The sequence below is a fragment of the Vigna unguiculata genome, chromosome 6 (assembly GCF_037176805.1).
Source record: "Vigna unguiculata cultivar grain cowpea cultivar isolate G323 ecotype 2 chromosome 6, ASM3717680v1, whole genome shotgun sequence".
NCBI lineage: Eukaryota > Viridiplantae > Streptophyta > Magnoliopsida > Fabales > Fabaceae > Vigna > Vigna unguiculata.
In genome coordinates this window covers 46,591,937-46,607,847 of record NC_140797.1, presented here as the reverse complement: position 1 = coordinate 46,607,847, position 15,911 = coordinate 46,591,937, and the positions used below count along the sequence as shown (strand labels likewise).

Below are 15,911 nucleotides of genomic sequence, written 5' to 3'. Positions count from 1 at the left end.
AAAATTTGTTTCAATAACTTCTCGTAGGTAAACCGTGAGAATTATTATTAAATACAAATGTAAAATAAAATAAATTAACGGTACTTAAAAAAAAATACCCACGTGTACATACATATATTATAATGTGCAATTAATACCTTTATACCATTCTTTTAATATACATAGCATTTGTCTGATTCGCGTGTGGAAAAATGATCTTTCAAGAAGAATCTATAAAAGAGTTTGAAAAAAAAAAAACAATACTTTAATCTAAACCAAATCAATCAATCAACCTACGCAACATACTTTTTAAATGATGTTTTATCGGCTGAACTTGAAAAGAAATACGTCTAATGTACGTAGTGTCTTCAAACACCTTTTTCAAGTGATTTGATGGTTTGGATTTTTTTTTTTTCTCGTTGTGAGCAATCTTAATACACTACGTTAATACCAAATCATTTATTCGGGAAAAAAAATGCAAATGTTTAATCATTTAAGATATATTCGTCACTAGTTTATATTTGAAGATTATAGCATTTTTAAATGAACCAATTCAAAGTAATTAGTCTAACACAGAAACTATATAAATTTATTCAACCACCATTGTATCTGAAACTTCTTAAAGTCAAACTTTTGAAAATAATTTCATATCCAAAAATGTAAGTAGGATTGTTTTGTGGGACGTGCTTTTGGTTTGATAGTAATTAGTAGGGCGTGCCTTAGTGACATGTCCACTACGTAAGAAAAACGACTTCTTAAACCCTAAAATGGTTTGACATTCTATATTAATATAAAGTTAGTGCAGTGTGTAAGATATTTCTTCTGTAAGATATTTAACTTAGTTTGTTGCATAACAAGATATTTTCTTTCGTGAAATCAGTGTATACTTTAAATATATTTTTATCTCATATCTATAAGTCGAAAAATGTTTCATTTTGTATATTTTAAAACTTATTACATTCACGTGGGATACTATAATTAAAATTGGCTAAATTAGTGTTCAATAATATATGTGACAATGTTACGTAAAAAAATAATAATGAAACAAATAAAGAATTAAATTATATTTTGTCGATAGAATTTTGAACTCGGGGAATCCATCTGATTGAATTATTAAATCTGGGGCATTATTATAAAGATTAAATGAATGATTAACATCCCTATCAATTAACATGTGAAAGAAAGTATGGATGAGATTTTTTTAAGGAAATAAAGTACGCATGATTATTCCTTAGGACAGGTACTTTTCTCTATGTTGATTATGTCATACTCTAAATAGCATGAACTCAGTGGAATAAATTGGGTTTTTTTAATTTATTTATTTTTTACTTTTTGTTTGACAATGCTAATGTTTAAAAGAAAGGAACGTGGGAATTGAATTTGGGAATGAAAAAAAGATTGATTTGAAAGATGAACATGAGCCCCATGTATTCGATTATTGATGAAATTATTGAAGAAGAGAGTTCCCCACCAGGCATTGATTAGTGGGGTTATTTTGAATTAAAATGTTGGATGATGAAGAAATGTTAGGATGTATGTATGGGAGCATGTGGAGATGTGATGGGGAAAACAACAACAAACAATATACCAGAGAATGCAGCGGATATAATTTCCCCTAACTTGCAAGAATCTATGAGGAGCAATAATCAAAGAGCAGCAATAATAAATCACCAAAAGCACAAATAAAGGCACCAAGATTTTTAACGTGGAAAACCCCTCAAATCAAGGGTAAAAACCACGAGTCGTCCAGACCAAAGAAATAGCTTCACTATGATCAACAAGAGTACAAAAGAGTCTCAATCAATAGCACAAATTAGTGCCAACACCCAACCAAATAACAAAGCAACAAAGCTTTCAAATAGAGAAGAACAAGAGAGGAAAACCTCTACAAATCACTGCTGCAGTGCGAAATTAATATCTCCCAACTCAGACCTCGTATCAAAGATCCGACCGGTCAGAATGAAGAGCAATGAGTTCCGAACCTGCTGTAAAAATTTCAGCCCGATCCAACGGTGAACGAATCCGCAGCGCCGAATTTACTGCGACAGCTCTATGAAAAACGTGAACAGAATTTTCCCTCTACCTCTCCCTCTATGTGTTAGGGCTTTCAGTGTATTCTGACTCTATTGTTCTGCCTCTCTCTTTATTTTATAGCCTCCTCTCCACTAGGTTTAAGTGAGACATGGGCTTCTCAAATTTTGGGCCTTTTCTCCACATAGGAAGGGAGCCCAATACCCAACAAATCTCCCCCTCACAACTATGTGGAGATAACCGCCAAACCGGCGATCTCACAACAAACTTCAAACTTTCCTCTTGGCAATGCTTTAGTCATCATATCAGCACCATTATCATCTGTATGAACCTTTTTCAACTCCAACAACTTAGCATCCAAAGCATCACGTATCCAATGATACCTCACATCAATATGTTTGGATCTAGAATGAAAAGTTGGATTCTTACCAAGATGGATAGCACTTTGGCTATCAACAAACAATGAATAGTTATCTTGCCTAAAACCAAGCTCCTGCAAGAATTTCTTCAACCATAACACCTCCTTGCATGCTTCAGTAATAGCAATGAACTCTGCTTCTGTAGTAGACAACGCTACACACCTTTGTAGTCTTGATTGCCAAGCCACAGCTCCCCCTGCAAACTTTATCAAATAGCCCGAAGTGGACTTTCTGGAATCAATATCCCCAGCCAAATCTGAGTCTGAGTAACCCATCAAAGTAGGTTTATCACCTCCAAAACAAAGCTTCATATCAACTGTACCATGAAGATACCTCAAAATCCATTTCACAGCATTCCAATGCTCTCTACCTGGGTTTGACAAAAATCGACTAACTGTACCAACAGCATGTGCAATATCTGGTCTTGTACACACCATCGCATACATCAAACTGCCCACCGCAGATGCATAAGGAACTCTACTCATATTGGTCTTCTCAACTTCATTTGAAGGACTCTGTTTAACACTCAGTTTAAAATGAGTAGCAAGAGGAGTACTCACAGCTTTAGCATTTTCCATCTGGAATCTCTGCAACACCTTCCTAATGTATTGCTCTTGTGATAGATAAATCTTCTTTTCTCTCCTATCACGTGAGATATGTATGCCAAGAATCCTTTTAGCAGCTCCCAAGTCTTTCATGGCAAAAGACTCGCCAAGTGTCTTCTTTAACCTGTCAATTCTGGAAATATCTTTCCCAACAATAAGCATGTCATCAACATATAATAACAGGATAATAAAGTCATCATTAGAAAAACTTTTAACAAAGACACAATGATCAGAAGTAGTCTTCATGTAACCCTGCTCACACATAAAAGACTCAAACTTCTTATACCACTGCCTTGGAGCCTGCTTCAAACCGTATAGACTCTTTCTTAGTCTACACACATAATCTTCCTTGCCTTTAACAAGAAAACCATCAGGTTGCTTCATGTATATCTCTTCCTCCAAATTACCATGAAGGAAAGCTGTCTTCACATCCATCTGCTCAACCTCCAAATCAAGAGTAGCAGCTAAACTTAGCACAGTTCTGATGGATGACATTTTCACCACAGGTGAGAAAATCTCATTGAAATCAACACCCTTTTTCTGTCTGAAACCTTTCACCACTAATCTGGCCTTGTACCTTGGAAGCGTAGAATTTGAATCTTGTTTCACCCTGAAAATCCACCTAGTTTCCAATGCCCTTTTGCCCTTAGGCAATTTCACCAAGTCGTAAGTGTGATTATCATGCAAAGATTTCATCTCATCTTGCATTGCATCCAGCCACTGTTTCTTCTCTTCACTATCCAAAGCCTCTTCAAAACACTCAGGTTCTCCACCGTCAGTCAAGGTTATGTACTCATCACAGGAATACCTTGTAGAAGGTTGTTTTTGTCTATTAGACCTCCTGAGTTGGACTTGAGGTGATTCAGGTATATCACCAAGATCGTCATCATCATCATGTTCCTCTTGAGCATCATCAATTGGAACCTCTACTCCACTTCCAAACTGTTGATCATCAACATCACCATGTTGCTCATTGTCTTGAGCTTCCGTTTCAACATTCTCCAAATTGTGAGCGGGCAACCTCATCGGATTACCATCAGTGAGATTACTATCTTTCTCGGGTGTGGTCTTCTCCACCTTATCAATGTCTTCAATGGTCTGGTCTTCCATGAATTGTACATCACGACTTCTAACAAGCTTCTTCTCAACAGGATCATAAAACCTGTAGCCAAATTCATCCTCACCATAGCCAATAAAGATACATTGCCTTGTCTTTTTATCTAACTTGGATCTTTCATCCTTAGGAACATGAACAAATGCCCTGCAACCAAAGACACGCAAATGATCATAGCTAACATTCTTACCAAACCAAATTTTGTCTGGCACCTCAGTATTCAAAGCAACTGCGGGACTGAGATTAATAACATGCACAGCTGCAAGCAATGCCTCTCCCCAAAAGTGCTTAGGCAACTTTGCTTCTGAAAGCATACATGTAACCCTTTCAGCCAAGGTCCTGTTCATCCTCTCCGCTAGACCATTCAACTGAGGAGTTTTAGGAGGAGTCTTCTCGTGTCTAATACCATGCTGCCTGCAATAAACATCAAAAGGTCCACGGTACTCACCACCATTATCACTACGGATGCATTTCAGCTTCTTACCTGATTGCCTCTCAACCATAGCATGAAATTCCTTGAACTTTTCAAGTACTTGACCTTTCCGCTGAAGAGCATAGACCCATAGCTTCCTGGAACAATCATCAATAAAAGTAACAAAGTAAAGTGCACCACTAAATGACTTTACCTTTAATGGGCCACAAACGTCAGAATGCACCAATTCAAGCAATTCTGACTTCCTTGAGGGAGGATGCTTCTTAAAAGATACTCTGGTTTGTTTACCAGCCATGCAATGAGAACATTTCTCCAATTCTGCATTTCTCAATCCCATAAGCACATCCTTTTTAGCTAAGCAGTTAAGCCCTTTCTCACTTATATGACCAAGCCTCCGGTGCCACAAAGATGCCTCCATATACATAGCATTCACACTGTCTTTAGCAACCAAAGCTTTAGTCCAATACAATTTAGATTGTCTCTCCCCTCTGGCCATAACCAAGTTACCTTTAGTGAGCTTCCATTTACTAGAACCAAAGTGATTGTCATAACCACAATCATCAAGCAACTGCACAGAGATTAAATTAAAACGAACATCTGGAGCATGTTTGACTCCTTTAAGCAACAACTGCACTCCCATGTTGGTTTGCAGGCAAACATCACCAACACCAATCACTTTAGACTCACCATCATTACCCATCTTCAACACTCCAAAATCACCAGAAGTGTAAGATGTGAAGAACTCCTTCCTAGGTGTAACATGCAGTGTAGCACCACTATCAATAATCCACATGCTCTCATCAGATACAAGATTAACAGACTCAAAGTTACGAAGAAGAACAAGATCACCATCTGTAGCAGTAGTGACACGATCATCATCATCATGATCATTCTCTCTCTGTTTGCCCTTCTTGTCTTTGTTCTCCTTTTTCCACTTAAAACAATATTTCTGAATGTGCCCAGTTTTATGACAAAAATGACACTCTAAATTCTTGTATCTTGACTTGGACTTGCTCCTACTCTTCTCTCTACCACCTTTATGTTCCTTTTTCTGACTTCTCCCCCTAGCTTCTGTAACAAGCATCTCAGACTGAGATGAAGAACCATGTGCCTTCCTTCTCATCTCTTCATTAAGAGCACCGCTCTTTGCCATCTGAAAAGAAACAACACCATTCGAGGCAGAGTTTGTAATTGAAACCCGAAATACCTCCCAAGACTCTGGTAGAGTATTAAGCAACCATAATCCCATAACTTCGTCATCAAACTTTATGCTCATTCCTGACAATTGATCTAGGAGCCCTTGAAACTCATTTAAGTGATCAGAAATAGAAGAATTCTCCCTGTACCTCAAATTCATCAAGCAATTTAACAAATACAATTTATTATTGCCCGACTTAGAAGCATACAAAGACTCAATCTTCTCCCACAAAGCTCTGGCATGTGTCTCATTAGCAATATGATTATAAACATTATCTTCAACATATTGCCGAATAAAACCACATACCTGTTGGTGCTCAAAGTCCCATTCTTCTTCAGACATAGAATCTGGCTTCTGTGTAGCAAAGACCGGAAGATGCAATTTCTTGACAAATAATAAATCTTTCATCTTGCCCTTCCACAAATGATAATTTGTACCATTCAAAGCAACCATCTTTGCATTTGCCTCCATCATTCAAGCAAGTAAATATAGCCCAACCAAGAGCTCTGATGCCACTCTGATGGGGAAAACAACAACAAACAATATACCAGAGAATGCAGCGGATATAATTTCCCCTAACTTGCAAGAATCTATGAGGAGCAATAATCAAAGAGCAGCAATAATAAATCACCAAAAGCACAAATAAAGGCACCAAGATTTTTAACGTGGAAAACCCCTCAAATCAAGGGTAAAAACCACGAGTCGTCCAGACCAAAGAAATAGCTTCACTATGATCAACAAGAGTACAAAAGAGTCTCAATCAATAGCACAAATTAGTGCCAACACCCAACCAAATAACAAAGCAACAAAGCTTTCAAATAGAGAAGAACAAGAGAGGAAAACCTCTACAAATCACTGCTGCAGTGCGAAATTAATATCTCCCAACTCAGACCTCGTATCAAAGATCCGACTGGTCAGAATGAAGAGCAATGAGTTCCGAACCTGCTGTAAAAATTTCAGCCCGATCCAACGGTGAACGAATCCGCAGCGCCGAATTTACTGCGACAGCTCTATGAAAAACGTGAACAGAATTTTCCCTCTACCTCTCCCTCTATGTGTTAGGGCTTTCAGTGTATTCTGACTCTATTGTTCTGCCTCTCTCTTTATTTTATAGCCTCCTCTCCACTAGGTTTAAGTGAGACATGGGCTTCTCAAATTTTGGGCCTTTTCTCCACATAGGAAGGGAGCCCAATACCCAACAAGATGGCATACAAGGGTTGTCATCATGGTTCTTTTTTGAGTCTGTCCCTAAACAAAGGGGTATATTTAATTATTATTGTTTATTGAGATATTATAAATATTTAATATTATATAAATGAAAAAAAGAAATAAAAAAAGAAAAATGTGAAGAGGCCCACACTGGTTGGGTGCAAGTTGTATGATATTACAATACATGAGGTGAGGAAACCCCACAGTGAGTTACAGTCTCTGGTTCCCATTCCCAACCACTCTTCACCATAATATGTATCTTCCAAAACCTCCTTCATTTTCTTATCTTACCCAAACACACATCACATGCCCTAGCCCAGGCCCACCACTACTCCTCACCTCACTCTAAGCTCCATTTTTAGATCTTTAGATCAACACCACAATTTTTAAATCAATTCTTTTTTTTTTATCAAGTAAAATTTATATTCCATTTATAATTTAATCATATGTTTAATAAATGCGAAATCTAAAATAGCAGTAAACAAAATAATTATTATTGTAATAAAAAAAGTTAAGAAAGTATTAGTATTCATAAAATAGATTATCAATTATGAAAATAAATTTAGCAGACATTTGTCAACGTTAATTATACCACTAAGTGGGTTCTTTAGCTTGTTTTATTTGTTGGGCAAAATTAACAATAGATATACATCACTGTCAATGCATACCGGGAATTGTAAAAATTATATAATAAACTACAATAATTAATAGATATACAGTTTATTTTACTTTTATCTCATTTTTTTCTCTGTTATACATTAACACTAATAAATGTGAGTTCATACATGCATTTGTTCGTACATGTTGTGTGCATAAATGTTAGTTAATTTCGTATATATGAATGATGATGTGTATGATATTATGTTTAATTTCACTAGTTTAGTATTATATGTTTATTTAGTTATTTTTTTATAACAACTGTAGTTCAAGAATAAGTAAACTCTATTATTCAAATAAAAGTCTAAATTAATTCTTAGTCCTTTTAAATGTTGATATGTTTTTTTTTTAAATGTTAACTTTTATTGATTTTTACGTCTTGACTTATCATATATTGAATTATAAACAAGTTGTAGTCGACTCAACTCACAATATGTTAATGGGATAGTGAGTTGTCTCACTTAATAATGCTTTGTTCTTTTCATTTATTTTACATATTTATTGAAGTATAGTTAAGACAGATTGATTCTACTAATTTTGTCATAATAGTTCAATCAAAGTAGGTTTATCCAATTTATTTTTCTTATAATTGTACAATTAAAATAATCATTTATTTCACCAAATATTATTATAAAATCAATAGTTAAAATTTAAATTGATATCATACATAACTTTGACAAATAAACAAAATAAACATCTAAACATTCAAATATTATTAAACAATATTACAGAATTTCAAATATCAAATGATAAAAGACTAACAAAAAGTTATTATATATTTGTCTCAAATATGTTAAACTCATGAATTAAGTAAGTTATGTTCGGTTTGACTTACATTTAAAAGGAAAAAAAATTATTTTTTTTAACTCTATTAGATCAAATTTATAATAAGTCAAATCAGTTTATTATTTGAAAATATCTCAAGTATATATATATATATATATATATATATATATATATATATATATATATATATATATATATATATATATATATATATATTGGGGATGTTGGAATTTTATTTTCGATTATTTTTCGGTCCTCTCAAATCTAAAAGCATGTTTTCATGTGGTTATAAGAGTATTGCAACATTATTTTCCATGAAATAAATGTGTGTATTTGGTGTAACAAGTAAATGTAGAAAATACAAACAGACAAAAAAAATTAAATTAGTTAAGGGAAAACATTTACTAAACCAGATGTATCAAGAAAGAGAATAAAGAAGCATGTACCTCCATTTTGTCTTATATATAATAAAAAAATTTCTTTTAAGCACTTTCTTTTTACTTTGGAAAAAATCAAGATTGTTGTGGGCCTCAAGTAAACTTGCGGTCATTATGTTACGAAGGGAACCAAATGATATGGTAAAAGCAGATTATTCCACACTTTTCACTCCTTCGTATTTTCCCTATATTTCCAAGTGTAATAAATTACACATGTAAAAGAAAACCAATTAAAGTTACACGTATCGGTTCATCATGAGTCGGGTTAAAAATAGATGACTTTAATCTAGTTTATTTTATGATGAATCATAAATTTTGTAACATGACTCAACTCACCACAATATGATGTTGGTAGATTATGTGAGTTGACTCACCAACCCATCTAAAAAAATTTATTTTATTTATTTAATTAAGTATTCAAATATTTAAATAATTTTTAAGTAACTCATAAAATGACAATCACAGTAAAATCAAAAATCAATGTTTTCATCATGCTAGCCATCAATATATGATAAATTATTTTCAATAAAGTATCCATATAGTTCAAGAAAACATTAAAACATTGATAATATTACAGTTGCTTGAGTAATTTATTATAAAGATTATAGTTAAAGATTAAAATATTGATGTATATAATTTGACAATCAAATTAATTAAACATTCAAATTATTCAAATATTATTAAGTAACATTCTAGCATTTAAAAATATGAATATGTGAACCCATGTAATTAGGAATAGTAAATAATTATAAAAAAAAATGTTAGTGGGTTAAGTGAGTCAACCCGACTCAAACTCGTTTAACCTGTGGATTAAGTAAGCCGAGTTGAATTTAATCCACTTTTAAAAAAATTGATTTTTGCATTAATCCAACCCAATTTGAAGTCGTGGTGAGCGGGATTAACTCACGAATTGAAATCCATTTTGACATCTTTAAACAAAAATGCCCTTTTAAGACCTACTTGTATGGTCTTTATTATAAGACTGAGGTAAAAGAGAACACTAAAAGAACACTAAGGAAATAAATAGAATTAAAGCAGTTTTTTTTTAATTATTTACAATTTTAATATAAAATCAAAATAATAAATAACTATATTTTTAATTAACATAGAAACATTTAATTTTATTTATTTTTTTCGGTTTTTACTCATCTAAACATGTGGATACTTTTTTTAAATAATTTTTAACTCTTATTTTCGTCTATAGAAACAAGTCTTGTTTTGGACTCTATATATATATATATATATTTTTTTTTTTCATTCATAAATTATATAAAGCATTATCATTTGTTTAGGAGGTTAAAAACAAAGAAGGAAAAGAAAAGATAGAAAGTAAAAGATTATTGTTGATTCAATGAAGTAGAAATATAGTTTTTTTTTTATTTAAATTACATTAAATCAAGGGTTAAATATGTTTTTGGTTCCTCAAGTTTCAGCCAAATTTGGAATTAGTCCCTCATCAAAACTTTTGACCAATTTAGTCCTTTATTTTTCAAAATGCATGAATTTAGTCCCTTTAACTAAATTTTGTTAAGTTTATCTGAGGTCTCAAACGCATTTCATGATAGTATTTAAATTATTTACACTGTTTGACACATTTTTGCTTCAATGTTAACTTAAATATTATCATGAAATGTGCTTGAAACTTTAGATAAACTTAATAAAATTTGGTTAAAAGGACTAAATTCACGCATTTTGAAAGATGAATGACTAAATTGATATAAAGTTTTGATGAGAGACTAATTCCAAAATTCACTGAAACTTAAGGGACCAAAAACATATTTAACCCTTAAATTAATATACTTGATATCTTTAACCGGCTATGATGTTCCATTATTGCATAAGAATAGTTTATTCAGTAATCCTCACTTTGTGTATGACTTATGTTCCACCAAGCACATTGCATCAATTTATTTGAATAAAGAATACACTACAATACATAAATAATAACATTGAAGATAGTAGTAATTTTAATCACTTAATAATAATAATAGCAACAGTAATATTTTAAAAAACAACTTATAAAAAATACTCTATTTTTTATTTCACACCAAAACAATTTTTAATTTCTGTGTAACTTTTTGTGCATCTATCTCTCTCTCTCTCTCTATATATATATATATATATATATATATATATATATATATATATATATCCCTTTTAATTATAGCAGAACATTATTTTTTACCTATTTCCTTTATCGTTCTATTTCTCATTCATTTTTATTTAATTCAACAATTTTTATTTCTGTTTAATTTAAATAAGTTTAAGATATTAATATACAACAACTTTTTTCTACATATTAGTAAATTTCGTAAATTAGATATTTAGTTATATGTAACTTTTAAAATTTTTATTTTACTCCATGTACTTATTTTGTCCATATAATAATATGCATGATATAGCTTTCATTAATATATGATTAAACTTAAAAATACATTATATCGACACATATAAAAGAAAAGACATAATGGAAATATTTAACTTGTTAGGTAAAAGAATTAATAGATACTATAAACAAATATATAAAGTGAGGACATAAATCTTATCTCAACTCTTTATTTTATTTGTACTTATTTTAATTTGAAGTCACTCAATTTCTCTTTTATCTATAAAATCTAACACACCAACCCAAAAGAGGTTGAAAAGTGTATATACAAAAAAGTTGAATTTATTTATTATATGTTTGTATTGAGAGTTGTATTTTTGTTTTGGTTTTTGAAGATTGGATGGTTGTTGAGATAGGGAAATAGAGTGAAGTACACTGCAATGCAAAGGCTCGGCCACAGGTCTACCACCATAGGTGGGACTCTTCTTGTCAGGGGAATCACAACTAATTAACATTTCAATTTTTCTCTTTCACATTTATTCACACAATAATGTTTCAAATTCAAACTATTATTAATGCATTATTTTTCTATTTTGCAATACAATCCTATCAACATCTGAAAACAATACTTATCCAAGCTACTTCCTTTCTAACGTTAAAATAAATTTTATATGTTTTAATAAAAATCATTAGAAAAATATGACTTCTAAGAATATATGAATAAAAAAATCAAGTTATTTACCAAATATAACACATTTGAAAACGATTTATTATTTATTTTTATTTTCTTGAATTGCCAAAACAAGATTTAAGAGGGGCAAAGTTTCTTGACAATTTATTGAATTTGTGATTGATGTACCATGTTTGGCTGTGTGACGCTCATACGGTCAATCAAATTCTACCTTTTTCTTTCTTTTTCATTTAGAATCTTACAGAGAATATAAAAATACAATTTTCTTTTGCTATTCTTTCATTTCTTTTCTTTTCTTTTTTTGTCCGAAAAACTGGCCTTCTGTTTTTGTGTGTGATTATGGTCAATGCATGTCAATGAATCCATGGATATTGTCAAAATCTCAATTATGCATATATGTTAACTAATTATATTATTTTATACTATTCCAAATTAATATGTTAGATTATATTAGAATAAAAGATAAAGCGCGCGCAAAATTGAAAATATTCAATAAAAAATCTGGACACCAGAATAGAAAGATAAAAATGAAAGGAAAAATAACATTACAATTTAATTATTTTATATGATTTAACGTTTAATAATAAAATTATCATTATTATTGTTTAGTTTGAAGTTTCTTCGGTATTACTTTTAAATATTAACTTCATCGCGACAAGTAAGACTATGTTTTATATAAAAGAAAGTTAGTTTAGTTAGATGATTTTGGAGTAGAAAAATAATATTTTAACCTATTTTTTTAATCCATTTTTAATTTATCATTCTTATTCATTTATTATTTAAATTTTTTATAATAACCTGATGTGATGATTAAAAATGATAAGTTAAAACTGGATAAAAAGAATATGTTAAAGTATAATTATTTTTTTAGTATTTGTTGATGTAAAATTGAACAGTAGTATTTTTTGAGTTAATCAAATTGAGAAATGAAAAAAAAAAAACAAAAACATTAAAAGTAAATGATAAAGTTGTACTAAGTTGTGTGATCTTATAAATAGATTGACAGTTGATAATTTATGATATGACGTTGTATTTTCCATTTTATATGGTGGTGTTGGCCCACCCTGGAATCTGAGTTTTTCACCGAATTGGTTTGAGGAACTGGTCCCTCCCACTGCCTGTGGCACTTGTATTGTTATGTTCTTAAATTTTTCTGAGAAACAGAATATGTCGTTTTCAATGGTCTGGTTGAGCTTTTGCAGTCATCAGAATTATAATTATTAATTTGTGTGTTGTGGAACTTGAGTAGTCTACGTCACACGCATGTCTCACTACCACCTATGATCATAGTCTCTGTCTCCCTCTCTTCTTTCCGACCCATGGACCATGCAAACAAATTATTATTCATTGCTATCTCTTCTTCTTTTTCTAATTTTCACATTCTCTTCTTCCTCCTCGATAAACTAACTCCATGCATATGCATATGCTTAACTCTTAAAAACAAAACACACACTGCAAAATTACTTTTAAAACTTCGAAATGTAGGTCACTTCCACGGTCCATTTAGCCCAAACTCAAACCCAGAACAGCGACAAGGCCCATAATGATTACCACTAGAGAACCAAAAATGGGGTGTTGTTTTTTTTTTAATAAAATAAATAAATGTCTCATTTTAAAATCAACACTAATATTTTTCAAGACTCATTTGCTAAGTGTTTGGCTATATAAATGGAAATTTATATAATATGTTTGATAATAAATGTTTTTTTTTCTAAAGCTTAAAGTTGGTCATGATTTTAAAAAGCGGGAGCGTGATTTACTCTTTCTAATTTAAATTTCGAACATGTCTTGTGAGATCCACGAAATTTATGAAAGTTAATGTAATCCTGTTCTTTAAAGATATGGTACACGCTCAGTAACACGTATATTTAATCAACTGTGAAACCTTTTAAAAAATATGTTTAGAAACACTTTGGAATAAACTGATGAAGCTAAAATTGTGAATAGATTAACAAACTTTAGAATTTAATTAGAGTGCCATACAGTTGATTTTAAGACATTGTAGTATGAATTTAATACAACAATTATATTTTATTAAGTGAACTGTGCGAATCTATTGTCTAAATATCATATATTTAAGGAACAAAATAATTTAGCAATGCTGATTTCGTGTATATAAAACATAAGCTTAACATAAGTTGCACAGTAAGACGCAGCAGACAGGCTTATTTATCTCCATTCCCATTTCCATTTTTGGCCAAACACAAGAAAAAAGTTGCAGTATTTGCATACATCATTTATGATCTCAGTTTTCTTATCGAATTGCGTGCAAGAAAGAAAGTGAGTGGCACTAATCGCTTGCCACAGAACGAGGCATTCAGCAGCTCCTACGCTAATGTCATTCACAATTACAAGTCTAAAACATAACTTTGCTTGTAAGACAAATATTCTTGCTTTTTCATCACTCTAATTACATTTATTAAAGAAAAAAACACGTAATTGCGTGGATAAGTTTAGATTAGGAGTGGATAAAGCACATGATTTTAACTACTTAATGTTTCTAATTAAACACCTATTCAAATTTTGTATTGTACTATGCAGATAATTAACTTATATATTTACTTCCTTTTCCGTTTCACTTTTACTCTATTCTTCATTTATCTTTTTTCTTTTCATCACATTTATTTCTTTTTGTGTCTCTCAATATTGTGACATCGGATCAATAAAAAATTATAAACCAATGCCAGGTCCTTGCTTGAAAGGATAGGGTACATCTTCACAAGTTAAAGCCCCTCTTTGCCATATGAATCTGGGTTCCCTGAGACACATTAGGATGCAATGGCCTTGCATTAGAGTCAAGATAATTGAGGACAAGCACCATGGCCAGTGAGGAAATAAACATAGGTATTGGTCCAAAGAACCAAAGTAACAAATCAAGAGCAAAATAGAGGGCTCGAAGACCAAGTGACCAGAAATCACCTCCCCTTATGACAGCTATTTCCACACTACTGACAGGGACAAAACTATCTGGAGTGCTTATCAAATAGTTTGCATGAACAAAGTGTCTTGCTGATTGAACAAAGCATGAGAAAGCTAGAAGGAAGCATGTTAGCAGGCAAATGTACTTGATAGTAATGGTTGTTGGTGTAGTGTCACCATAGATCAATTCACGCTGGAAGAAAATGTTGGAAGTGTTGGCAACCCAAGCTCCAATAAGTGAACTAAGAGTCAAAGAGACCGAGGCCAAGAATGTTGCAGCTGTGGTGTTTGATTGAATTACAGACAGAGCCGTGCTAACATCCCTTTTGTCTGCCTGATCATTACAATGTTAAAAACAATTCAAAGGGTTTTCAATCAAATAAAAGAAAAGGGTCATAAGGATTAATCACTTGCCTGCATAATTCTTTCAACCCAAATTCTTTTGTCATTGTTCTCAAATCCCATGACTGTGGTGTGAGGCTGATTGATATATTTGTAAAGCAGGAAGAGGTGATAAGCAAACATGATTAGCAAACCTGAAGGGACCAAAATTAAATCCAGGTACTCCTTATGGAACTTCATGTTTATGTCGTTGTTCCTTCCTAGGAGTACTGATTGAGGTTTTATTACCAAAATCTGTAGCTATAAATTACAAAACTAGGAGGAATTCCTTTCTCATCCTTCCAATAATTAACAAGGATTATTGACCTTTCATGATTTGACAACCTATGGCAACTTGAAAATTTTTCCAACCTTATCTTATAGAGAATTATTGATTAGTACAACACCAATGAATGGAAGAAAGAAAATGACTTAAGGGAAACAGAAGCTGTTGCCAAGAAGAAACAAGTTTGGTACTCCAAAATGTTGCAATCTGAAAGGGACTAACCATTGACCTTAGCAAGGGTTACCTAAATAGCCGAGGCAAAATACAATATGTTCTTAAATTATATATTATTACCGGTATATATTGTATAATAAATATATTTAGATTACTAACTTCATTAATTATTTTTTTCAGAATAACTTCATCAATTCTTCTACGTAGGTGGTATTTGCAATTTTTTAAACGCCGGCAAAAAAAACTTACTTTACTTAAATTAAGAA

General features: G+C 31.8%; 1 protein-coding gene across 1 annotated transcript; it reads right to left on the bottom strand.

Annotated features, from left to right (window-relative positions):
- Positions 1 to 14,548: 14,548 nt before the first annotated feature.
- On the bottom strand, positions 14,549 to 15,514 carry LOC114187618 (spastin, putative (Protein of unknown function, DUF599)). The gene is made up of 2 exons (XM_085674616.1): positions 15,215 to 15,514; positions 14,549 to 15,134 (listed from the first exon to the last, which is right to left on the bottom strand). The coding sequence occupies exons 1-2, from the start codon at positions 15,384 to 15,386 to the stop codon at positions 14,602 to 14,604; spliced, it is 705 nt and encodes a 234-aa protein (XP_085530742.1). The 5' UTR covers positions 15,387 to 15,514; the 3' UTR covers positions 14,549 to 14,601.
- Between the last annotated feature and the right edge of the window lie 397 nt (positions 15,515 to 15,911).

Bases quoted from the DNA above. Each gene is read 5' to 3' on its own strand.
- LOC114187618 (XM_085674616.1), bottom strand. From the start codon at position 15,386: ATGAAGTTCCATAAGGAGTACCTGGATTTAATTTTGGTCCCTTCAGGT. The intron at 15,135-15,214 runs GTGATTAATCCT...ATGATCAGGCAG, and splicing joins TGAAAGAATTATGCAGGCAA to ACAAAAGGGATGTTAGCACG.